The sequence below is a fragment of the Monomorium pharaonis genome, chromosome 10, assembly GCF_013373865.1.
Source record: "Monomorium pharaonis isolate MP-MQ-018 chromosome 10, ASM1337386v2, whole genome shotgun sequence".
In the NCBI taxonomy this organism is placed as follows: domain Eukaryota; kingdom Metazoa; phylum Arthropoda; class Insecta; order Hymenoptera; family Formicidae; genus Monomorium; species Monomorium pharaonis.
The window spans coordinates 12,013,511-12,040,669 of record NC_050476.1 but is presented as its reverse complement, the minus strand read 5'-3'; the positions used below and the strand labels follow the sequence as shown (position 1 = coordinate 12,040,669).

Sequence of the window (27,159 nt, the reverse complement as noted above, 5' to 3'; positions counted from 1 at the left end):
TTTAACAATTTTAAGAAATCTATTCCTAAAAGGCAATTGTCACTAATTTCCACTACGTTGAAACTGTTTCATAAATTTTTCCAATCTGAACATCAACTCGAACTTTAAGGGGCTACATACACCCAGAGACGTAAAAAATAGGCCTTTTTCTCGATTTTTTTTTTCGAAACGTAATGTATGTAATTAATCCTAGTTTTCTTTATTTTAAAATACATTCTTAGAACATGTTTCAGAATAAATTTGAACTGAAAATATTTAAAAATGGCGGAGATATTGTCCTCGTCGCAAGACCTTGTTAAAAAAAGGTGCTTTGCGGTGCCAATTGCAGTTCGTACAGAACTTATCTGAAACAGACCAGCCTAGAATTTTCTTAAACTGAATGATATTATCTAGTCTTTATCGTAGCCGATTTTTAAAATATCGATTTTTGGCAAAATGGCAGCCGTTTAAAGAAAAAAAGCGATTTTTTAGGATAAAAATCGGTCGTTTTTTTAACTTTAAAAAAAAGTAAGGGCTCTAAAAAAAACCGCTACGATGAAGACTGCTTTTTTTGTGTAGATTAAGCCCTCCAAATTTCAAGTAAATCGGTCCAGCCGTTTTCGAGATATTTTTGGCACGCGTTTTGAAAACATGATTTCGAGAAAAACGCGTTTAAAGTTTGACATTCGGTTAAAACGTAGATAATTTTTTTTCCACCTTACATAGAGTCATCCACTCCAGGGCCGTACAGTGAACCCTCCCCAGATGTAATGGCATGAAAGGCTTCGATTCTAGCTTGCCGGCGTAATATTCTCGCGTAAGCTATCTGCTGCAAAGGATCAGAAGGCGCTCATCGCGCCGCAGCATTGTCAAACGCGCTTGGACCTTTCTCGCTATATCTCCGACGATTTTTAAGGAATCACTTTGAAACTTGCAAGGGATATTCTCAAGACCTTATACTTTACGAATATGCAAAAAACGAAAAATCTATTTTTTCAAAATTTCTGGGTGTATGTAGCCCCTTAAAAGAAACTGGAACTTTCTCCCCAGTAAGATAACTCAAATTGACATTACCAACCGCAATTCTCTTTTCTTTTTTTAAAAATCTACTATTAACAATTGAAACATCGGAGCCCGTATCTACCTTAAAACAACACTCTTTTCCATTTAATTTTTCTTTAAAATAAAAAGAATTAGAAGCATTCTTAATTCTATTTACAGCTAAATTTTTAGAACGATATTTCTTTAAGGAATTAAAAATATAAGTTGACCCCCCCTCCCCGCCGAGATCAATTAAACCGCGTTTCTTTCATTCCCAGGACATTTAAAACGGAAATGACCTTCTTTACCACAGGACTAACATTCTTTCGAATTAGACCCCCTCCAATTCTTCTCACGAAACCGTCCGCGAGAGAGGACACAAATTGCGCGCAATCAATTTTATCACGTACCGAAAAAGTACATTTAGGATACGCTTGCCGTGCGAGCCTCTCTAGTTCCGCCCCGAAACAAGCGAAATCTTCCCCATGATTCTGTCTTCGATTCGTAAATAAAGAATAAAAATTTTGTGAATTGCGTCTCTCCCTAAAACGCAATTCCAATTTTGAAATTAATTCGGAATAATTCAATTTCTCTAGATCCTGGACAAATTCCAAGACGGCGCAAGCCTTCCCCCTTAGGCAAGAGGCTAAAGCGATAGTTTTCATCGAATCGCTCCAAGAATTCGCGCGGGCGATTAAATTGAATTGAGCAAAGAATTTATTTAAAGAAGCCGTTCCGTCATAGGTATTGGGCTTTAATTTGTATCCGAGCTCAGTGCCCACGGGAGCGCCGCCCGGAAGAAAATTATTGGAGGGACTTAGCTGTGGTACAGAGAGCCGCTCCTCCATTCGTTGCAAAGCCGTCGTTACAAGCGCTGCAGAAGACGAGCCTCGATTTCGGCGCGAAAACTCTGCTGCTCCTCCCGCTCCTGTCTCTGCTCTTCGCGCAGCTTCTGCAGTTCCAGTAGCACGGCCTCATTGCACTCGTCTCCGCAGGAGTCGTCGCCACAAATTGAGAATGAGTCTTCCTCGGCGAGTGAGATGTCGTCGCCATGGAATTTTAGTTGCTTCCATTTGACAGATTCACTTGTCCTATCCCGGACGAGCCCCCAAAAATGTTGCGCTTGAACGCTTCCGCAACGCACTCGCTTCCACACGCGAGCGCGGCGAAATAATTACACGCTTTTAATGAACAAGAAACTTTATTGAAAACACCAAACACGTATATAAATATTCTAAGCACGTCTGCACGAGACGACGTTTCAAGAACACACTTCACTTGTTTTCAACTTCCTGGCGACGCTGTCAACGCTAAACACAGCTGACCGAGGCGATCAATACTATTGATTTTTCCGGAGCGCAGACTAAAACTCGCGCTCACAACGTGCACGAGACTACGCTCGCAACAATATATATAACAATATATTGTAATATAATAATAATAATGTTTTTAATTTGAACGAATCTATGGAAAATTTATGCAAATGTCACAAATTAAAAAAAATAATTTTAGAGTCAAGTATTTGGATGTGAGTTAGTAATCTATCATTTGAAATCTGTACTTAAGGGTTACACTTTGACACATAAATAACAAAAAATATTGTGTGCAACACGTGAGGATCGGCTATTCTCTACAAGTGCGGATGATTTTCCGCGCTTGTTATACAATGTATATGTAAATAATTTTGCAATGCATTATCTATAATGAAACATCGGATTATGTGCATTTGCATATTTACATATGCGAAATGCATATAATGGGCTATTCGTAGCATTTTGCATTTAATAATACTTTCTACATTTAAAGTGCATATTTCTGTATAAAACGCTAAACTTGTACAAGTATAGAAATGTGAAATAGGCGCGTAAAATGCGCGTCGACCGATAGATACAACGATTTGCGAGTAGAGTTTTATATTAACTTTAGAAAGTTTAGAAAAGTATAATATAGTGTATTGTCATAAAATTATAATATAATTAATTAGTTACAAATGTTTTATTTATTTTCAGATTCTTATGATTTGTTGATTTTCCAAACATTTTTGTTCTGTTTAAAGAGATAATTTAATTTGTGTTGATTCAATTTGAGTTAAAGCAATAAAATATAAGTTTCCAACTAAGTTATTTTTTTATAATGCATATTTCATGCATGTTTTAGTCTTTTTTCGTGCATATTTGAATGCATATTTTAGCATTTTGATTATGCATATAATCCGATGCAGAGGAAACTTTGAGATTTAGTTTTTCTTCACAATTTTGAGGGTGCTGAATTTAAACATGATAATCTAAACTATAAAAAACTACATGGAAAAATACATTGTACTTGAGATATCAGTGATCTGCATAATTAACTATAGCAAAATTTAAATAAGAAATAACGCGTATTATACAATAAGTAAACATGCAAATATCCATATATAGGTGAATCTACACATACGTATACATGAATGTTTTCAATTATCTGTTCAACTAAATATTGCAAGCTCTGCGGTGATGGGAGCGTCCCAGATGCGCACAGTGTAAAACGGCCACCACCAATCAGATTGCTGAATTAGTTAGGGTTAGGATGAATTTATAGAATTTGATTGGTGGTGTCCGTTTTACACTTTGCGCATCTGGGATTTACTCGCGGTGACAGACCGAAAAAAGATTATATGTACAAGAGGGATGCATTTTTCCTCCTCCTGCCCTCCTTTTTTTTCATATAGTCGAACCTTTGGAATGATGTGTAGCATAAGCACAAGGATTATTTTTTAACACTTATGTTTTTATCGCAAAAAGATATAAACAATTCGGATACTTTAGATTATTTTATTAAAGTTTCATACATTTGTAGTACCAAATTAAAATTATTTTGTACAAGAATAGATTTTTGAGAGCGTTTTTTGCGCACATGTACTTGGCGCTTTTTTATACTTTTTTTTAAAGATAATTTTGTTGCGATTGTATGATACTGTAAATAAAATATTTATGAATAAGAAAGAATTTATCGTAAATGTGCGAAAAACTTTTATTAATTTATTACCATATTTACAAATACGATAAGAATTAGATTATTTGTAGATTCTATAATTCTTTATCGCTTTTTTTTATTTTTCTTACTCATAGAAGTTTATTACGGTTTTAATTTGTCCTATCTTTGCTAACTCATAGTTCTATCAAGTAATCGCGAATGTGCGTAGCGGCCATTGACGCGAGTCAAGATGCGGCGGGATGGGAGAGCGGCGAAGCGCAGGCAGCACCGTTCCCAGATTCCAAGAAGGCGCATATTGTATACATGGCGCCAAATTGTCGCATTTAGAAATATTTTAACAAAACAAGCATTTATAATTGCGAAATAAAGATTTTAAGTGATATCTCATACATGAAAGAAAATAATTTGCAAAAAAAATTAAACTTACCTAATATTAACTGATTACTTATAGCTTATAGCTTTATTAATTCCGATTGTTATTGCACTGATTCTATTAATTGATTTATTAAACGTGATAACGTCGATAACGATTCTAATCCAAAATTACGGACTCTAGTTTACATGTATTATGATCATGTCATAGGCCCTTCTGGGCCCTGAGCCCTAGAGTGCGACGGCTGCATTCCAAAACTAGCCGGGTATTGTTTTGAAACACAGCCTGGTGGATTAGTTATTAATACTGATTGCATAATCTATGGCCACTCAGTAGAAGAAATGAATGTCATCTATATGAATTTTTAACAAGTCGAATATCATTGTTGACATTCAATGAGTAAAAATAAATAAAACGACATTTATATTAATTTATATTAATTTATGTTTAAAAAATTTTCAAATTATCGTATATTTACGTATGATATCAAAGTGTTATCGTATAATGGTTTAAATTTTTGTACAAATACGATAATTATCGTCCGGATGAGAACGCTGACAGGCAGCGGCGCACTTCTCCTTCCCCCCACCGCCGGCACCCAATTCTTGACACAGTGGACCGTCCTATTCGGCATGTTAAGTGACTGAAACGCCCCTTTAATCGTTTGAGTAATGAATTTTTACAGACACTTTCATGAAATATAAATACCATATATATAGATTTTTGGAGTCGCTGATTACGAATTTGACATCAGAATTTCAAAATAACGGATCCATCATGGAGAATTATAAAATTTTCAAGTTTATTGCTCTTGTTAAAATTTGGTGTATAAGGATTTTTTGGGTTTCTGATTACGAATCTGATTAAAAATATTTAAAACTCAAAATGGCAGATCTAATATAGCACGCTAAATGTTTTTTTTAAGTTCTTTAAGATTAATATATAATAGTTTTTAGGAGTTTCCGAGACAATATATATACCTAGATAACACTTAAATGACACCTAGATACTTATACAGGGTTTGGTAAAGATTTATGCAATCTTTATAAGCAGGTAGAGCGCATTAAGCTGAACAGAAAAGTCCTCACCGTTTTTCCATTTTCGCAATAGTTAACGAGTTATTCACTTATAAAATTTTCTGTATTAGCCCGGCCTAATACAGAATGCAAGCGCGCCGAGCGCCCGGTCGCCCTCCCTAACGCTTGAACCTTGAGATTGCTAGAGTGGGTATAAGGAGAGTGAAGCCAATGCTAGTTCTTTTCCCTGATTGGTTCCGATTTTACGATCAGTTTCCGGCAGCCAGCCAGCCAACCAGGTCGCCTGATTATTCATTTACGTAGTTAAAATTTACGCGCCTCAGTTCCGCTGTTAATTGTAAAATGGCGACTTCCGGCTTATTGGCTCCACTCTCCTTATACCCACTCTAGAGATTGCTAGGCGCACGGGGGGAGTTGTTACAACAAGCGGCAATGGCTACGCACAAGCGACGCGTAACGCTAAATTCTCCCTTCTTTCTCTCTTGAGTTATGATGGTTTCTTACTTTTTTTAATAAAAATAAAATTTTCTAACGACAAAAAGTATGTGTGTACGTGTACATACATGTGTACAAAACATATCAGTTCTAATGCTTAAAGAAGCGATTACTAAATTTATTTTTTTAATAAATAACGATTACACAGGCACATAAAAAAATGTGGTTGGTCTGGCGGAATAGACTAGTCAATCCTTATGTATTTTGACCCGCTGAATCCGAATCCAAAGTCAGAATTGCAAAGTTAGCTCGCATTTCCTAACCTCAAAAAAAAATTTTTTTTTTAATGTTGGTCCGGCGGACCAGACTAGTCAATCCTTATGTATTTTGACCCGCTAAAATTGAATCCAATGTCAGAATTGCAAAGTTAGCTCGCATTTCCTAACATTAAAAAAAATTTTTTTTAATGTTGGTCCGGCGGACCAGATTAGTTTATCCTTATGTATTTTGACCCGCTGAATCCAAATTTAAGGTCAGAATTGGCTCATTTTTTCTTAATTTTAAAAAACATCTTGTAAAAGCAGTTTGGGTCACAAATGTATTTTTCAGAGTGTGCAGGCTTGCATAACCACATTATCCAAGGAAAATTCAATACGTGTGACAAGTCTGAGTTTCTGTGAGTAAATAGCGTAGAAAATTCACTCCCTTTTTCTATTATATACAACTCATTTATTCTCGGAGGTTTGTATTAATGAAGAAACTGAAACCTGGATGTTACAAGTCTGATGAATAGAAACTATTCATCGATTCTTCTAAGAGAAGCTTGAAAGCAGTGTTGCTGCACAATACTAATGTATATGCCTCCATTTCTGTAGCGCACTTGGTAGTGTTAAAAGAAGAGTACACAAACCCGAAAACAGTTTTTAAAAAAATTAAATACACAGAACAGGTGGCAAATTTGTGGGGATCTAAAATTCCCACCATATTGGGTCAACAATCAAGTTACACAAAAAATCCATGCTTTCTATGTCAATGAGATAGTAGAGATTAAACGAACCATTACATAAGAAAAGAATGGCCGACAAGAATGTCTCTGCAACCTGGGTCTAAAAATATAAATAAACCGTTAGTTAAGTCTTCAAAAGTTTTCCACGTCTTCATATCAAATTAGGATTCATGAAACAATGGGTGAAAGCTTTGAATAAAAATGGTGAATGCTACCAGTATTTATAAGAAAAATTTTCCAACATCTCTGATGCAAAATTGCGGGAAGGAATTTTCGATGGACCTCAAATACGTAAAACGTTAAGAGACGACAATTTTGTCACCAAAATGAATAAAGACGAGAGAGCAGCGTGGCTGAGTTTCAAAGGTGTTACACAAAATTTTCTAGGAAACCACAAAAGTCAAGATTATAGAAAAAAGACAGTGGAAATGATAGATAACTATAAAAAACTAGGTTGCCTAATGAATCTTAAGTTGCATTTTTTAGATTCTCATATCGACTACTTCCCAGAAAATCTAGGTGATTATAATGAAGAAGAGGGAGAAAGATTTCATCAAGACATCAAGGAGATAGAGTATCGATATCAAGGCAAGTGGGATGTGAATATGATGGCTGATTTCTGCTGGACGCTCAAACGTGATGTTTCTGTGAAAGGGAAGAAACGTAAGAAAAAGCCATTGCACAGAATTTTCGAGAATAAAAGAGTTAGATATAATAGAAAAAGGGAGAGAATTTTCTACGCTATTCATTCACAGAAGCTCAAACTTGTCATATGTATTGAATTTTTCCCGAGTAGTGTGGTTACGCAAGCCTGCACGCCGCGGATTATACATTTGTGACCCAAACTGCTTTTACAAGGTGTTTTTTGAAGTTAAGAAAAAATGAGCCAATTCAGCAATTCTGATCTTGAATTTGAATTCAGCGAATCAAAATACATAAAAATAGGCTGGTCTGGTCCATTGGACCAAGATTTAAAAAATTTTTTTGCGTTAGAAAAAAATGAGCCAATGCAGTAATTCTGACATTGAATTTGGATTCAGCGGGTCAAAATACATAAGGATAGACTATTCTGGTCCGCCGGACCAACATTTAAAAAAATTTTTTTTTAAGGTTAGAAAAAAATGAGCCAATTCAGCAATTCTGACCTTGGATTTGGATTTAGCGGATCAAAATACATAAGGGTTGACTAGTCTGGTCCGCCGGACCAACATTAAAAAAAAAATTTTTTTTGAGGTTAGGAAATGCGAGCTAACTTTGCAATTCTGACTTTGGATTCGGATTCAGCGGGTCGAAATACATAAGGATTGACTAGTCTAGTCTGCCGGACCAACCACTTTTTTTTGTGTGCCTGTGTAATTTTTGTGAATTTACAATCTCTAGCTCATACAAACTGTGTGTTATTTGTCGGTTTTATTTATTAATAAGATCTGTTTTTTTTTTATATATTTCTTTAACTCTATTTTTTATAAATGTAGTATTCCAAAATTCTTATATTTTGTGATTAAATTACTCAAAATTTTCCTTCGTATAAGAATCAATATTCTAAAGTTATTTAAAGGGAATCGTACATTAAATTTTTTTTTTAATTTAGGAATATCGAGACCTTGTTGCATTAAAGTTATTTTGACTTTTAAAGGAATTTCGCTGCTACATCAAAATGAACAGATTTTCATGAAACTTTGTAGAGAAGTTCAAATTAGTGGTATAAATTGACTCAAAATTTCAGAAAGTTGAACTAGCTAGTCATTTAGATTAAATATTAAATATTTTATTTACTTGATGAATTTTCATGATTTTTCAGTTTTTATCATCATACTAAACGTAGAAGTAATGAACAGATGTTAGTGAAACATTATAACGATACATCTTAGCTGTTCAGAAAAGTACTGTTAAATTTTTGAAACATTGCTCGTTGAGTGAAATAACTAATAGGATAAAAAAAAGTTTACAGTAATCGAAGCAATACAGCACATAAGTGTGGTAAATGTGTGCCAGTGATATAATATGAATTTCAAATTGTGTATTTAGTTATTTAAGGGCAGTATAATAGTGAAGAATGTTTATTAAAAAAAAATTATTTCAGTAATGAAGGTAATACTTTATAAGTGAACTTATTTTTATATTCACTATTATTAACTTTAGATCATATACAGCAAAAAAAGAAGATAATAAAATGGTTATTTGAGTTTTTTTTTTACTTGAGCCCCTGTGCCACTTGTGCCAGGCTTCAGCAGAGGAACTCCCACAAATGAAACTTAAATAAATGTCTGTCGTTATTTATTTTGAGAGAATGATAAAGATAGACACATTAAGTTTTACTTAAAATTAAAACATGTTGGTGCAACTAATTCTAAATATGATTAATTATATAAATTTACTCGCAAAATTTGAAAGTAGTTCAGGTTCTTATATTATGTGAAGACGAGAATTTTCTTAATTGATGTTGAATTGAAGTAACAATTTAAATACATATACAAGTAATAAGAATTTAAATAAATAATTATTTAAATTTATCTTATAGAGTTAATACCAAAGGATTTAGAAAAAGAATTACGTAACGTATATATGTGTGCTTGGGAGCTGTTAAAGCACTTTTGGCGAAGTTTTCCACCAACAACACCACAGCTTGAAGAAAAAGCAATTAGAATGCATGAAGCTCTACATAGATTTCATTCCGCTAAACTAAAACCCTTTGAGGTAAGTAAATATTTATTTGTATACGAATAAGACATCTATTCATTTAAACCTATATCAGACTACGATTTGAAATCGAGAATTGCAAATTGAAGATTAAAATTCTATTAATTAGGCAATTTTATTTTTAATTGGATTTGTTTACTTATTGTTATTTGGAGGCTACACCTCTATCCAATCACACAATAGCCACACGGATACAATTTGGGATTTTGTATTTTTAAGTTTTAATAATTTCATGTGCAATTAATAATCAAATCAAATTCAAATGTATACCCCTTGTCGGGATACCATTTCCCATAAAATCCAATACTTGCAAAAGTAAAAAATACCATTAACATAGTGAAAAATCATGATTTTCAAAACAAGATTCCGAAAAATGCATTTTTTTTTAAGTGTAATTTTTTAAATAAATAAGATATTTGAATGAAACTTTCGGAAATAAAAGTTGAATTATAGTTTAAAGAAAAAAATTCGTTATAGGGCTACATAAAATTAACTATTTTTTACAATGCATCGAAAATATAGTATTTTTTGAGCAAGTAAAAAAATATAAAAGAAGCATGTTCGAATAGGTAGACAAATTTTTTTCGGTTTTAACTTATTTTATTCGATTTAATCGTGATCATTCATACATTCTATACATAGGCCAGCCCTATGATTATCACAAATATGCTGTTGACTGCAACACTTGAGTCTAGCCGCATTTTCATGTTCGCAAAGCGCACATCTTGCTTGAGTCTCTTCCCTTATAATACTGAAATTATTTAACGATACGTTATCAACTTTTAATATTTTTTAAATAACATTTTTCACATTAAGTTTTAGAGTTCGATTTTCTAAACTCCTGCAAAGCTGTGGCTCAATTAATGAAAAAGCAAGACTTTTTACATATTTTTTTCTGCAGACCCATGTGACTTTGGCGTTTACAAAGCCGATGTCTGCGATTTCAAAAAAATTGTTATTTTTTAAATTGATTAGTATTATTTACAGAGCATGTAAGTATTTTACCGCAAATTATATCTTTTTTATCATATTGAAGCCTCTACATGTAACTTTTTACATAGAATATAGTTTTTCATCCCGCAGTGTATATGGTTATTTTTTTTAATATGACAAAAAAGGTATAATTTGCTGTGAAATACTTACATGCTCCGTAAAAAACACTAATGAATTTCAAAGATAACGATTTTTTTTTAATTGCACCGGTTTTGTACACGTTAAAGCCACATGGGTGCGAATTGGGATTTTGGCAAATTTTTAATGCTTCTAACTCAATAGCTATAAGGCAATTGGCATCAAATAACATGGCGTTAGTTACTGTTATGGGTACACATATTTGTCGTACGAGTTTGATGACGCTGCAGGACGTAACTAGAAAAAGAAGGAGATATGAAATTTTTGCTTGCCCAAATCTCATCCATGTGGCTTTCAGGGGTTAAATTAATTGGATTTTAATCTCTAATTTACAATCATAAATGTGTAATTTGAAACATGTAATTTATACAAATTTATTATTCTATAATACATAAATCTCATTTCTCTAGGACCGTGTGCAAAGAGAATTCTCCGCAGTCAGTCAGCACTTGACAAGTCATCTCAATCAATTATTAACCACCGCCTACAGGAAATTCGCGGTGTGGCAACAGCGAAAGATGCAAATGAGATAGCCCGTCATTAAAATTCCATAAAGTACCTAACATAAATAAAACAGCAATATTGGTTACATATTGCATTTCTCAATGTTACCGTAACTAGATATTAATGTCGATGTATTTTATAAAAAGAGAGAAAAAACCAAAGTTACGCCGGTTTCATGCATCCTGGTGCTGTTTATATCATACTGTTTATTTATTATTATTTATGTGTTTATAACTTCTCTCGAATTTTTTTTAATTTGTCCAAATTGCAACTGACAATACATTAACTTAAAATTATTTTTGTAAAAAAATGATTTACTACCTATTTATTTGCATCTATTAGACTGTATGATATATTTAAATGCGTAGGAGAAATTTGAGATGACCATTTTAGGAAGACTTGAACGACTTCAAATTTTTCAGTACTTGTGCCAAGCGCGTGGTTGTCAAACCGCGACATGCGAGTCATCGGTCCCTATTGATATAATATCGCTTAATGCGAATATTGAACGAGAAATTTGAAGTGGTTCAAGTCTCCCGTATGGTCTTTTGTTCAAGTTAGATTCCTATATATTTAGAATGTACGAATTATTCTAAAAATACGCTTTAAAAAACGTGGATTAGGAAATTTATCCAACAAAGTGATGTGTAATAGCTGTGTGTAGTTATCTATTATCTGTAATATGCAACTGTTTTAGTTCAAGTACTGACAAGATACTGTTAAAGACCGCCGATTCTGAAAAGAATTTTTATTACTATCAGAGGGACCCTGGGGGGCGCGGTGGTAACTGAAGAGCGATGATATTATCAATGAATAGAAATTTGTGATTGTTAACATAAATATTTAAATAATACAATATTAAAGGGATGCTGGAGTCATCTGTTTTACCGATTGAACGCTAATTATTTTTGGATAAGCTTGGCTTTTAATTAATTTCATAGAATTGTAAATTCTTCTCCAAAATTAAAGTATAGATAATAACAAACATTGGTTAACTACAATTTCATGTAAAAAACGAAAATTAAAAAATTATACTTTTGTGTAATCGTCTTATGACTTTAATCTGCAGCATTAAATTTTAAAGTTTACGAAATAACTGTTATGCACCGTTGTCATTACAAGAAAGAATAATAATGTGCTTTCAGAAATGAACTAGAAGCTTTGGGTATAAAAAAATAATTTATCTGAAAATTTCATATGTATGTGTGAGTGCGGATTCGGAAGAAATCGACAAGTAATATGAAAAAAAATTTTTTCGTTCTCGATATAAAATCCAATTTACAAATTGATATTAATATAACTTTAATTCTGGAAAAGAATTTCCAAATCTATAAAAGAAATATATACGAAATCTTATTAATGATGTGCACGAATGACTACATCAGTGCTTGAGCCTAGTTGCTCTTTTCGAGCCGATTCCCGAACGCGCCGCCTCCTATGCCCCCACTACCGCGCGCGGCCTTGACGGTCGAGCCGCCGATCTCGCCCGTACGCTTTGTCTTAGGAGCAGCTCTGTATAAGAAATAGTGCCCTGCACAACAAAATTCATTAAAATTACTTTAAGTAAATAATTTTTGTTTTTATAAACAAAAAAGTACTAACTTTTTTATTACTAATTTATTTTATGTAGTATAACAATATGTAAAAACATAATATGTAAATTAGAATTTTGACAATAGTTTTCCACATCACCCGTGAGATACTATTATTGATGCGTTTTTTTTTAAGTGGTTTCCCCAGTAGGCCTAATTCATGAAAAAATGAAATATAATATACAGCTTGGCAGGAAAACAAAATTTTATATATTGTAAGATATATAAAAACGACAGGAAAATTAGAAGAATGCCAAGCTATATATTATATTTCATCTTTTAGTGGATTAGGCCTAATGAGAAAACCACTTAAAAAAAAGCATCAATAATAATACCTCACGGGTGATGTAAAAATTAAACTATTGTCAAAATTCTAATTTACATATTATGTTTTTACATATTGTTATACTACATAAAATAAATTAGTAATAAAAAAGTTAGTACTTTTTTGTTTATAAAAACAAAAATTATTTACTTAAAGTAATTTTAATGAATTTTGTGGTGCAGGGTACTATTTCTTATACAGAGCTGCTCCTGAGACAAAGCGTACGGGCGAGATCGGCGGCTCGGCCGTCAAGGCCGCGCGCGGTAGTGGGGGCATAGGAGGCGGCGCGTTCGGGAATCGGCTCGAAAAGGGCAACTAGGCTCAAGCACTGTAGTGACTACATTATCGACCTCGATCAAGTCCAGTGAGAGACAGTCCAGCATCCTCTTAAAGGCATTACTTTTTATTATGTAAGTGCTTTATTGTGTGTGTGTGCGCGTGCGTGCGTGCGTGTACACACACACACACACACACACACACACACACACACACACACACACACACACACACACACATATATATATATAATAAATAAAGATACATAATTTCTCTTTTCTTCAAGCTGAAGAACTTCGCTATCTAAAATTTTTTAAATATTTAAAACAAATGGAAATTAAAATGCTCTTTGTCACAGTTACAATCGAATCGATACTTTTTAACTTCAATTTCTAGATTAGAGACTTGTAATCAGAGATGCGCCAACTGTTTTCCATCGTTATTCTTGTTTGCCATCTTGTACCCATGTTGTCATGTCAACAAACGTACATATATATCTGGAGGAGAATCTGGGACAATAGAGCCTCATAGGATTCCTACTCCATCTTATGGAGTAGCAACCGTAAATAAATGGTTTTATTTAAGTGATTTTTGGGGGATGTATTGTATAAATGTAATAATAATGACATTTGACAATGCAGATTGAATTTTATCTATTTTTTTTCACTTCACATTAATCACTCTTTGTTAGAGAACTGCTATAGGAACCCAAGGCAGAATGGGATAGCGTAGTAAAATGAGATAATGATTATTTTCATTGCATGGTGCCACAACCGTGCGGAAAATTTTTTTACAATCAACAAATTTGCCTCAATCTTATTACGATCTGTTGAAGTAGTTCCAATTTTCCCCACGGTTGCGGCAGCATGCAATGAAAATATTAGGTTTTGGAAAAGTCATGACGCATTTTTGCAACATATGGCGCTAGTTTATTTATGGAAGTACTAGAGTTATTTGTATCTTCGTTATTGCATTGTCATTTAACAGTTGACAGTTCTAGCTTCATTCTAGAAAAAAATTGAGCAATTTGATTGAGTTTTGGAGAATTTACAACAAATTGAAAATGAAAGACCAAACTGTATATTTTCGCTATATTTTACTGTTTTATTTCCGTAAAGAGAAGAACGCGCGTCAAGTTTGTGAAAAATTGCGTAACGGTGACAATGCTCTACAAGAACATAAGTGCCAACAATGGTCATGATCATGAAATTCCGTGCTGATGATTTTGATTTCAACGACGTTCTTCAATCAGGAAGGCCTACCGAGGTTGACAAAATAAAGCATTGATTAAGTCAAACCCATATTATACGACACGAGAGATTGCAGAAACATTGAACATCCATCATTTAAGCATTCACGATTATCTCAAGAAGCTGAGATACGTAAGCAAGCTCGATATTTGGGTGAAAAACAGTAAAACATGTTATGACTTTTCCGACAACTTAATAATAGTATTGTCCCATTCTACCCCGGATTCCCTTGCATAGGCGAAAAAATTATGTGATATACATATACTCACAGTCACCAATCATGGGAATGATCGCAGTTGGCGCATCTCTGATTATAGACGTCTATTATAAATATGTTTCAGCTATAAATTATAACTTTTATTTATTTATTATACCGGGAACACAGTGGCATTAATATACTTTTCGATATTTGCGATATACTGAAGTGTCTTAATTGTTGAATTCTATTTTTGTGCTAACCAGGTAAGGTAATCTATAAGTTTTTTGTTAACTGTCTACTCTATTATAACAATAAAATTTTGGCAGTTGTAATGATATAAATGGTATCTATCTTAATCGATAACGCGTAATTCTACTTGCAGATAATGCTATTAAAATTATTACTTAAATGGTAATAATCATAAATATATTCTTATATTATAATTATAATAAATGTTATCGTGATAACAAATTTTCAGTATCACTCTTCTCCATCTTTTTTTTGTTCTATCTGCTCATTTTTATAATGAAGAAAAATTGAAATAGATTCAATAGAAATATTTATTTAAAGAATATATTTATAAATATTATTTAAAGTATTGTGTATATTTTTGTATATATTTAGTAAATGTTTAAAAAATATAAATGAATATGTACATACATTTACTTGAAATAAGGTGTTTATATTAGTTTTCTCGTATTGCACAGCCACACAAAAAAAGTGATCTGTCTTATGGACTAGACCACTATATCCTTATGTATTTTGATGTGCTGAACACGAATCTGGTGTCAGAATTTCTTCATTATCCACCATTTTTTTTTTTATCAGAAAAGTAGCCTAAAAACCTTTAAAAATGCAATAATTGCTCTGCACGCGGAAAATGGTGAGTGGAGCAATCTTGACACCGGATTTGTGTCCAGCAGCTCAAAATATATAAAGATATTGTTGTGGCCCTTATTAGATAGAGGGACACAGGTATTTGGTATCGTCCGTCGATACTCCTCGGGTCAGGTTCCTTGAGAGATTGTAGCCGATTGTCGAGCAGTATATATATTTTATATCTTGGTTACACTGAATCTAATAAGTTACACTGAATTGTATTCAAATAGCCCGTGACAAAGTATCGTGTCGAGCGACATACGTTCGTCGCTGTATAATGTGTAGCAAGGCCCACTCGTTATCTTTACATCGGTGTTTATATACACCGATTTTTGACCGTATGACCGGGGAGGATACCTCCGTGGTCACTGGCCTTTGGTCAATGCACTTGCTTAGCCAGCATTTGCTAGCTATGCAGATTCCACCCCAAAATCAGGAGATTTTGGGTGTTGTTTATTAAGCAATCGGGTGCATTGCCCGGTGCGACGCCCGGTATGTAGGCCGGGCGTTGCTGACGCGCGAGGTGTCACTTGACACCTTTTATCGCTTGCGATATTTCTTGTGTGAGTGTATCACACAATATCATGGCCTAGTTTGTGATAAAAAACCATTTTTTTGTGGGTGACTGTGCTGCACCTGTCGCACAAAAAAAAGAATTTATATCATGGACCAGACCATATCTTTATGTATTTTGAGCCGCTGAATACAAATACGGTATCAGAATTGCTCCACCATTTTCCAAAGTAAAAATAACCTTTTTTTTTTTTAATTTTAATAACTCCGCAAAAAAATTGTACAAACTTCAATTTTTTTTTTAATTTGTAGGGAAGAGTTTATATTTTACGATAATTTTTATAAAATTTACGAGAAAAATTCACTGCAACCCATAGAGCGCATCAAAGTATGAAAATTTTTAAAGACAAAGCATGTTCTTACTTTTAAAGAGATGCTGAAAAGGGAAAAGGAGAGGATCAAAATTTGATAAACGCTCTTTAAAGTAGAAACTTCAAGCTTTAAAATGAAAAAAAGAACTTTCCAATACGATAAGTTTTCGCGAAGTTACGATTATTTGAAGTTGAGTGAAATTTTGGTAAAAATTTTTGTTGCGTTAATTTTGTTGCTCAGTGTATGATGGCTTATTTTTGTTAAATGTCGAACCTCATGGATTAAATCTAATCTAAGAATCAAATTCAGCAACATAAAAATATAAAAATACTCTTTTTCCTTAATAGTTTCAGTCGTCAAGATTATAGTTTAGTCCGAAAAGTGTCATTTTAGCGATCATTTTATGAGCTTACAATTAGTGAAGAGCTTACAAGGGAACCTCGCGAACTCGAAAATTCAGATTTTAATAAAATTTGGCATAAATGTAGAGGGGGTGAATACATGAATTTAGAAATTTTTAGTTGGTGCCCAAAAACAGTTTGAAGGGGTGAAACCACCCTTCCAAGTTGACGATTTTTGCGGTTTTTCGATATATCTCGTAAATTAAACAAAAAAAATGTTTTATACGAAAGTTTTAGAGTATAAATATCTGTATTTAACTATGCTATTTATTAAAAAAGAAATTTTTTATAAAAAAATTTTTTTCGAAAAATGAATAGCGTAGTTAAATGGAGGTATTTATGCTGTAAAACTTTTGTAAGAAATATTTTTTAATATTTTGTTTAGTTTACGAGATATATCGAAAAATCGCAAAAATGTCTCAACTTTGAAGGGTGGTTTTACCCCTTCAAACCGTTTTTGGGCACCAACTAAAAATTTTTTAATTCTTGTATTTACCCCCTCTACATTTATGCCAAGTTTCATTAAAATCAGAATTTACGGGTTCGCGAGGTTCCCTTGTTAGTGAAGAACTTTGACTTGATAGCCCAAAACAAGCTTCAGATTCAGATTCAGCGACTCCAAAAACAAGAATATCATTAGTCCAGTTCGCCGGACTTTTTTTTTGTGTGCCTGTGTAATCAATTTTTACATTTAAGATCGTCTTAAGTATTTTTTTTAATGTCCAATTAAAGCCATATTAGCATTTTAAGACATTATTTAAGACTTGATCTTAAAGTAAGATTCAATTATGAATATTAACCATAAATATCTGCTAGAGACGAATTTCTATTGTAATAGTTACAATTACAATTAAAATAAGATAAAAATGATTCTTTATTTCGCCAATGAACAATTAAAATTGTAGGTAGTATTAGTTCGACCTTACTGGCTAATTTTATTCAAAAATCAATAATCGCAACGTTTCAACCCTCGATTTGGTTCCTTATCAAGTGTGAGATGTTACGATAAATTACTATAACTCACGCAAGTTTTATGGCATGTGCCCAAGTATGTCATCTATAAAGACAAATTAATTTGATAACTTATTAGTTCAACTAATTATCTGCAATAAACTTACATCTGTGTAAACGATGGTCAAAACGAAACTTACAATTAGCGTGTGTCAAATTGAACAAAATTAATTTCACAAATCTTAGAATATCGTCCGCAGTTGTGTGGCATGTCTGTTGGAGTCACAGTACGTTACAATAGTGAGGAGATACAGCTTACAGTGTATATAAAATAAACAAAATAAAGGTCGCTAAAACAAAGCTAACTACTGCTAAACAATTCAACTAAACCATTATACAGCTTTAATTACTTTATCGTATATCGCAGCCATATTTTCAGTGTCTTTTTGTAAGTTGATAGTATGTTCGTGTTTTTTAATAAAATACATTTCATCTATTTCGCGCTTTCTTGTCATCGGTTCTGTACGATCGCGCGTGATCGTGTTCCCGCCTTTCGAGTCCTTTTGATAGGTGAGATGTTAGGATAATGGTATAGGAAATTTTATTTTTAACTTAAATCAAACACTGTAATTAGGGCGAACCCAAGGAGGAAAATCCGAGCCCGCAAGTGCGAGTCCGGCAGAAACCCCCTTTAGAAGTTTATTGAACGATTCACTACACTGAGCTTAGAACAAAAAGCGAAGACAATATGAATCTGAGGTGCGAGCGTTTTCGTGGATATGCGAGAATCGCATCGAGAAGATCGTTACGCAAGTGGGAGGCACAGCTCCCATTAAGTCGGATCGCGACGCAAATCGGAAAGTTCGGCTCTCGTAAGTCGGATCGCAAGGATTGCGACGCAAAGCGGGAAGTTCGGTTCCCGTAAAGTCGGATCGCAAGGATCGCGACGCAAAGCGGGAGGTTCGGCTCCCTCGCGGGCCGGCTGCAGACACGGCCACGCGCGAAAGTATGTCTGACGACTCGAATATCGCGTGAGACGCGTAAGCGCGACTACGTGGCCTAAGTCCGCACAGGCACGTGTTTGCTTAAGACGAATTCAATCGTATCACTCAAATCACTATTACTCAAACACTGTTGTGCTCTAAAGAAAACTGTCACTCGATCGGCTGCTCGGAAGAGAGTGAGAGCCAGGGCAGGGCATATAATCTCTTATGTATTTTTCGTGATCAGCGTTTGTGGCGCCGCCGCTGCAAGCGAACCAGCCGAACCGAACTAAAATGCAATATGGCTGTCTAAAATCAACATGGCCGTAGTAATGAGTTCCGTTCAACAAGCAGAGTGAAGTGAAGCAAAGCTTACGAGCGAAGAAGGAGGTTATTTCTTACGAACGGAATAATTTGAAACTGATGGTATGTAATCGCAATTTCGCTTACAGAAACAGCTTTTTTCTCGCTGTGATTTAATTTGTGGTGTATAAAGAGACTGTTTTTTTTTTAGACACCAGTAGCTGTTCCAGCTTTTGACTGTACACCAGCCTTCGACACCATATAAAATAAAGTTGCTGTAGCTGCGTTTGGAAACATCACCTGAGTGCTCTCGGGTATCATTCTATGATAGAGAGTTATATCGAATCATTAATCATGACAATTACCTATTTACTTTGTTTATATTGGAAGAGTGAAGAGATTGTGAAATGATGATTGGTGTAAATTGTAATAATTAGCTTTCTTAACAGATTCTAAATTTAATTTATTTTTAAAAACAATTTCTGAAAGAAACAAGAATATATTTCTCTTCTTAAATAATGTTAAATGTTTATGCAGTATTAGTCAAAGATTAGATTCTTACATTCGGTATTTGAATTACTTAATCGTGACAAATTGTAGCATATTTTACTTAGTCCCAGCTTTCGTCTGATGAATTAATAGCGATTAAGCTTGGATTTTCCACGTATTAAACCAAAAGTTCTTACTTGAACTGATTGTGATACGTAGGCACGAGAAAACGACTATCTCTTTTCACTCTCCCAAAAAAGTATATGCACATATTTATAATACTGTAAGCGTATATAAAATATTTTTTATTTGCAAATGTCATATGCAAATTATAACATTTTATTTGTTTGTACTAATCATGTAATGGTTCCATAAAACATGTGAAATAAATAAGTTCAAAAATTTTATTAAATATTATTAATTTGGACGTGTACGTGTGTGCATGTGTGTATGTGCGGGTCAATGGTAGGGAAGGGGAGTGAGGTGAAAAGGGAAAGAGCGGCCATATTGCATTTCGGTTCGGCTGGTTCGCTTGCAGCGGCGGCGCCACAAACTGTTCACGAAAAAAGCATGGGAGATTACAGCTCCTGGTGAGAGTTCGTGGCTGGCCGGTTCACAAGCCCCCGTCTCCCTGCGGCAGCGTCGCCGGTGACGCTCGGGAAAAATCTGGTGCGCTACAGAAACAGTATTTGTCCGCGAATGACTACCGATCGACGTTACGTCTACCGACAAATCCCGGGCAAGTCTGAGCTCGTCCAATGAGATTGGTTTTTGGCTGTGTTCCAACGGAACAGGTTCGTTATGCAAAATTCTGGGTTTAGACCAATTGAAATTATGGTTATGAGATATGCGATGTTGGCTGACGATCAAATAAGTTATTAAATTAATTTGTCTTTATAGATGACATACTTGAGCACATGCCATAAAACTTGCGTGAGTTATAGTAATTTATCGTAACATCTCACACTTGATAAGGACCCAAATCGAGAGTTGAAACGTTGTGATCATTGATTTTTGAATAAAATTAGCCTCGAACTAATCTACAATTACAATTAAAATATTGGAAAAATTGCGATATTTGCAATTCAGAGAATTCCTAATCCCTTTTTAAAGATTTTTCAGAAAAAAAAACAATAAAAATTTAATCTGCTATCTTATTCAATTTCTATAGTGCAATTGAGATGGAAATAATTACACAGACATACAAAAAAAAGTGGTTGGTTCGGCGGACTAGACTAGTCAATCCTTATGTATTTTGACCCGCTAAATTCGAATCCAAGGTCAAAATTGCAAAGTTAGCTCGCATTTTCTAACCTCAAAAAAAATTTTTTTTTAATATTGGTCCGGCGAACCCGACTAGTCAATTCTTATGTATTTTGATCCGCTGAATCCGAATCCAAGATCAGAATTTTCGAATTGGCTCATTTTTTCTAACCTCAAAAAAAATTTTTTTTTAATGTTGGTTCGGCGGATTAGAATAATCTATCTTTATGTATTTTGACCCGCTGAATCCAAATTTAATGTCAGAATTGCTGCATTGGCTCATTTCTTTCTAATTTAAAAAAAAAAATTTTTTAATCTTGGTCCAGCTAATTGAGCAATTCTGACCTTAAATTTGGATTCAGCGGGTCAAAATACATAAAAATAGACTATTCTGGTCCGCCGGACCAACACTAAAAAAAAAATTTTTTTTTAAGGATAGAAAATGCGAGCTAACTTTGCAATTCTGACTTTGGATTCGAATTCAGCGGGTCGAAATACATAAGGATTGACTAGTCTAGTCTGCCGGACCAAATCCTTTTTTTTGTGTGCCTGTGTTATCATTTATTATAATATTTTAAGATCCCAAATTTTTTTTTTAAAGTTTCATAGCTTTATGATAAAACATTGGTTCTACATAATATCTTTGAACATGATATCTTTACCACGAGTAAGAAGCAGACAATATTATTTATTATAATTGCTCCAGCGTTTTTTCTGTACCTTAATTTTTTCAATCCTTATTTCCTTCAATCAGGGTATTTTGTGTCTAGTGCTTTTTGACCACTGTTGATAGTTTCGAAAAAATTCACAAAAATTTTTGTAACATTTTTATTTTTTTGACTAAAAATTAATGTAAATATAATTTGGAAATTATTTGCTTAAATACTTTTTTATAACGGGAGCGTCTCCGATTGACCACAACCATTTACAGCAATGAATGCTTAGTTTTTCTGTTGGACCGTCAATTGGGACGTGGTCAATCGGGGCGCTTCTTTTATAAAATTATTTGTTGACAAACTCACATTATCACTTGTTTTCGTTAAAAATCATAACTCGCGAACTAATGGATGAAGTTTAAAGTTCGACGATGCAAATTAAAGCTAAAAGTAGAGCGAATAACAAAAAAAATGAAGTAGTGATTATTTAAATAGAAATACTTAATTTCGCGGCATTAAGTCTAGTTATTTTTAGATGGTACAATAAGAATTTCAGTTTGTCGGAAACAAATTTCTAAATAACAACGAATTTGTATTTTTAAAATTTTTGAGAAAAATGTTTCTCGAAAAACTCGAAAGAAAGCTCCTCGAAACTTTCTCTGTCGCCCTCTGTGCCATTAAAACACTTGATCTCATTGGTGCCACTGCAGGAGCGGATGGCGATCTGTGGGATGTCGGCAGCCAGGAATGCTCGGCGGAGGCGAAGATACTTTACCACGTGAAGTCAGTTTTTCGTAGGCCAGGAAATCGGGACAGGATTGGGGCTCGGAATGGTTTTCTTGACCGAATTCGCTTTTTTACCCATTTTCAGCTAAATTTCTCAGGAAAGTTTCGCTGACGGTTCTTCTCGCCAAGGTTTGTACGACGCGTGCGCATCGTCTTAGCTCGTGCGCGACCTCGGCGTGGTAACGATGCAATCAAGGCCTTCAAATCCTTCCGTAACGCCATTCATTAAACCACTTATCCCCGGACAGATAGGACCTAATGCTTTTACTGCAAAATTATGTAAATAGTGTAAAAATACTGGTCACCTTATAAATGAATGTCGGAAATTGGCATACCGTTTCATCGAAAATGCGGGTGGCACTCACTTGGACACGGTTCAAATAGACACGGTGTTTTTGGACACAATATTTTTCGCACAGTTTAAATGGCCACGGTGCATTTGGACACAAAAGAAATTTTATTAAAAATGTACACCAGTTATATGCACATCTAAAATTTGGCCATCGGATATTTGCACATGAAAAAATGTCCACTGTTCACTTGGACGCGTAAAAGTTGCACACCGTTCATTTGCACACCGCTCACTTGCCCACCACTCATTTGCACACCAAGAAATGCGCAACGATCATTTGCACACGGAAAGATGCGCACTGATCATTTGCACACGGAAAAATGCGCACTGATCATTTGCACACGGAAAGATGCGCACTGATCATTTGCACACGGAAAGATGCACACTGATCATTTGCACACGAAAAGATGCGCACTGATCATTTGCACACTGAAAGATGTGCACTAATCATTTACATACCGTTCATTTGCACACCGTTCAGTTGCACACCGTTTATTTGCTCACCGTTCAGTTGCACACCGTTTAGTTGCACACCGTTCAATTGCACACCGTTCAATTGCACACCGTTCAATCAAACGCATATTAAATATTTATACATTATGGCTGCGTTTGCAGTGTGTACATGGGTTAGCGACTTGGACGGGGTGGGGTGCGTGGGTGCGGGAGGGGGGCCGAAGGCCTTTGCACCTCCCTGTGTGCGTGCGTGCGTGCGTGCGTGCGTGCGTGTGAGAGAGAGAGAGAGAGAGAGAGAGTGTGTGTGTGTGTGTGTGTGTGTGTGAGTGTGTGTGTGTGGGTGGCCACACTTTGTAATGTACCACATGGATTTGCGACTGTCTACGCGTAGCGAGGTCCATTCACACTCCCTCCTCAACCCTGTTTACATTCGACTACATTCAATAAACACTTTATGCCAATAAAATTTTATTGAAAATTTTGCACGAATTAATTTTTGTCTGGTTGACACTGTGTCTGTTTTTACTGTGTTTGTTTTATTCAGCCTGCTGTGTCCGTTTGTTACTGTGTCCGTTTCACTCAGCTTGCTGTGTCCGTTTATTACTGTGCGCATCTGGGACTCACTCATCATCAAAAAGAACAAGGGCAAACCCCGTTTTTGCGTAGATTATCGCGCGCATCGCGGAACACTATTATTGGCCGGATATGTTCGGCGAAATTTCCCGATACGTTCGCCGATACCGCGAATGTTTGGCGCATAAGCCCACACAGATGGCCTTGGTCTTGTCGGGGTCGGTACAGATTCCTTTGTGGTCCACTACGTGTCCTAAATACGTGAGTCGGTCGACGCAGAATTTACACTTGTCGGGGTTCAGACGGAGGCGCGCCTCGCGGAGATGTCGGAACATTTCCCGCATCGTCCGGATATGTTCGTCAAATGTGCCGTTAACGATGATGATATCATCAAGATACACGAACACGTGCGATTCGAGTTCGGGTCCCAGGCCCGTGTCCAGCAGGCGCTGAAACGTCGCGGGGGCGGAAAGCAGGCCGAACGGCATCACCCGGAACTGGAATAGGCCCTTCCCAGGGACAGTGAACGCGGTCACCTGGCGGCTCGCGGCGTCGAGTGGCACCTGCCAGTATTCACTTTTCGGGTCTAATGTGGTAAGGTACTTAGCCCCGCGGAGCTTGTCGAGGGTGACGGTAATCTGCGGTAAGGGGTAGGCGTCCGGCTCGGTGACCTCGTTCACGCGGCGAAAATCTATGCAAAAACGAAGTTTGCCGTCCTTCTTTTTGACGATCACGATCGGGGAGCTTTACGCGTTGCGAGAGGGTTCGATTACCCCCTCGCGGAGCATCCCCTCCACCTCGGCGTCGATGATGGCCTGCGTCGCCAGGTTGCGCGGCCGGTATCGTTGTTTGATCGGCGGGTGATCTCGTACGCGAATCGTGTGCTGGACACGGTCGGTGGGCCTGCGCACGTTCTCGAAAGTCGGTAGTTCCGCGTCCAGGAACTCGCGGAGGTGCTGTTGTTCGGTTGGCGTGAGCCCTTTGTAGCACGCCCCCGCCACCCGTCGGGGTGTAGGTGGCGTAGGCGCGCTTGATCGGAGACGAGGGAATGGGCAACCGAGCCCAAAAATCGACGCCGGCTAGAATCTCGGCGTCGAGGCCCGGCATGATCTGGAAGTCATGCCAGATTGCAGGGTCGGACGTTGTTATTGGCAGGGTCATGTGCCCCGTTCTGGTGGTACTTGATCCGTCGGCTAGGTGGACGCGGTCGGCGACAGGTTTTGTCGTAAGCCCATCCGTTAGTAGCAGGGCGGCGGTCTGGGTGCTGACGAAGGAGGCCTCGGATCCGGTATCCAGCAGCGCGAGGAACGGACAGCCGCGTATTCGTAACAGTAGGTGCAGTCGCGATTTGTAAATTATTCTGAGGGACGGGGCGCGACCACGCTTCCCTCGGCCCTGGCGGCGTTTCCCGGCGGCGGGTGGCAGTCTTTCGTAAGTACCCCGTCCTTCCCGCACTGGGAGCAGAATTTACGTGGGATGCGCCGGCAATTGAATCGTGTGTGCCCGCGTTGCTTGCACCGCCAGCAGCATTCGTTTTTGTCATAACTTGCTGCGGCGGTAGCGGTCTCTTTATGCGGTGTCTGCCGCGCTTTGCACGAGTGAGATGCGTACAGTAATAAACGGACACAGCAGGCTGAGTGAAACGGACACAGACCAAATGCGCACAGTCGCAAACCCATGTGGTGCAAAGAATGCTTTGCACACACACACACACACACACACACACACACACACACACACACACACACGGGGGGGGGAGGTGCAAGGGGTGGCTTTGCCCCCCTCCCGCCTCATTCCGTCGGTAGAGGTGCTCGAGAAGTTGCAACCTATGTGGTCCGTGCGCATTTGGTCCGTGTGCATTTGGTCTGTGCGCATTTGGTCTGTGTCCGTTTCACTCAGCCTGCTGTATCAGTTTATTACTGTGCGCATCTGGAACGCTACCTTAAAATATGCGGGTTGGAATTCGATCCTATGTTCTTGGGAGAAACCGTCAACGTGTCCGCAGGCACCTCGTCAACGGACAATACTCGCGAGATGGGGGATCCCCAGAAGATATCGAGGCAATAGCGACCGCATCACTCGTTTCACAGTCCACAAACGAGTCTAATTTACCATTTCTTGGAAGAGAAGTGAGTAAGAGAGATGGATTATTGTTATTGTTATTTTGTAAAATTTTCTTAATCCGATCCTTAGTTGCCTTCGTGAAATCTTATTTTTGTACTTACGTATTCCTCTAGATTTGGGTCGCAATACCTTCGTCGTTATTCTATCGGACGAGAGGCCCCGTACTTTCTTGACTATATGTACATCTGTTTTGAAGGCCGAGAAGTTATCTAAATCACAGGAGAGGATTTCTATTGGCTTGCGTTCATCGGGTGAAGGGACAGCAGGCAGGGAGGAGGACCGGGAAATAGGACGGAGCCCAACTCGTCCTTTAGGCCCTTCGACTTGCGAGAGGCTAAAGCCTCCCGCGATGGGCAACGTTGCGCCGTTTTAGCACCATTATATTATAGACAAATATTAAATGTCCAATTGCCTACAAGATCGGATAAAGAAAAGAATCAGCAGCCGCGAAATACACTCCCCGCCGGGGAATCCCGTGTCACAAAGCGATCACGTGCTCAGTCAGACAGTGCACTGGTATGATAGATGCGCTCGGTCCCGCAATCAGCGAGCGACTCCCCATATAAGAGTAGTAAATATGTATAAATATAAATATACGTTGGTTAGAAAAAATATTTACTTTTGAAAAAATACTTTTTTATTATGTTCACAATTACACACTACACATTTTCCAGGCACTTTTTAAATATGTTGAATGACAAACAAATATGTTACAGTGGGGACTACCCCGATTGCGCACATAAACGATTGGACACAGTAGTATTTCCCGATTGGACACAGTCCCGATTGGACACGGATTCGATTGGACACAGACCCGACACGGACTCGATTGGACACAGTCTCGATTGCACACCGTCCTGATCGGACACAGTCTCGATTGGACACGGAACTGTCCCGATTGCGCACATAAGCGATTAGACACAGTAGTATTTCCCAACTGGACAGACCCGGGGTGCGTTCGGAAATAGCTTTCGCTGGTGCTGGGAGAAAAAGTTAAGTTGGTATTGAGAATTTCCAACGCTGCGTTCGTTTTCTCCCAGTTGGGAGCTAGGAGTAGTTGGAGACCGATTAAATGGGTGCATTTAGTGCAAATAGCAATGAAATATTATGTCAGACGCGATAACGTATGCATATGTTTTATATAACCAAAATTTATCAGTCAATTCAAGGTAATGTTTTTTCTTTGTTTAATAATACTTAAATATAAAATAAAATTTAACATTTATATTAATAAATAAAA

General features: G+C 36.6%; 1 protein-coding gene and 1 long non-coding RNA gene across 5 annotated transcripts in view; both read left to right on the top strand.

The window, feature by feature from the left end:
- The window catches only part of LOC105839008 (general transcription factor IIH subunit 1), a 90,288-nt gene extending 77,988 nt beyond the window's left edge, over window positions 1-12,300 (top strand). For 3 of the 4 annotated variants that reach the window (XM_036292936.1, XM_036292937.1, XM_036292938.1), the window contains 2 exons: window positions 9,366-9,541; window positions 11,086-12,300. In XM_036292936.1, the coding sequence (XP_036148829.1) occupies window positions 9,366-9,541; window positions 11,086-11,208 (299 nt within the window). In that variant the 3' untranslated portion in view covers window positions 11,209-12,300. Of the gene's footprint in view, window positions 1-1,616; window positions 3,333-9,365; window positions 9,542-11,085 lie in introns of those variants that run through there. The other variant, XM_036292939.1, reaches the window with a different exon arrangement.
- A 4,616-nt stretch (window positions 12,301-16,916) lies between these two features.
- On the top strand, window positions 16,917-20,832 carry LOC118647660. Its single transcript, XR_004964827.1, has 2 exons — window positions 16,917-17,003; window positions 17,537-20,832. It is a non-coding gene; the product is annotated as an uncharacterized LOC118647660 (long non-coding RNA).
- The last annotated feature ends 6,327 nt before the right edge of the window (window positions 20,833-27,159 follow it).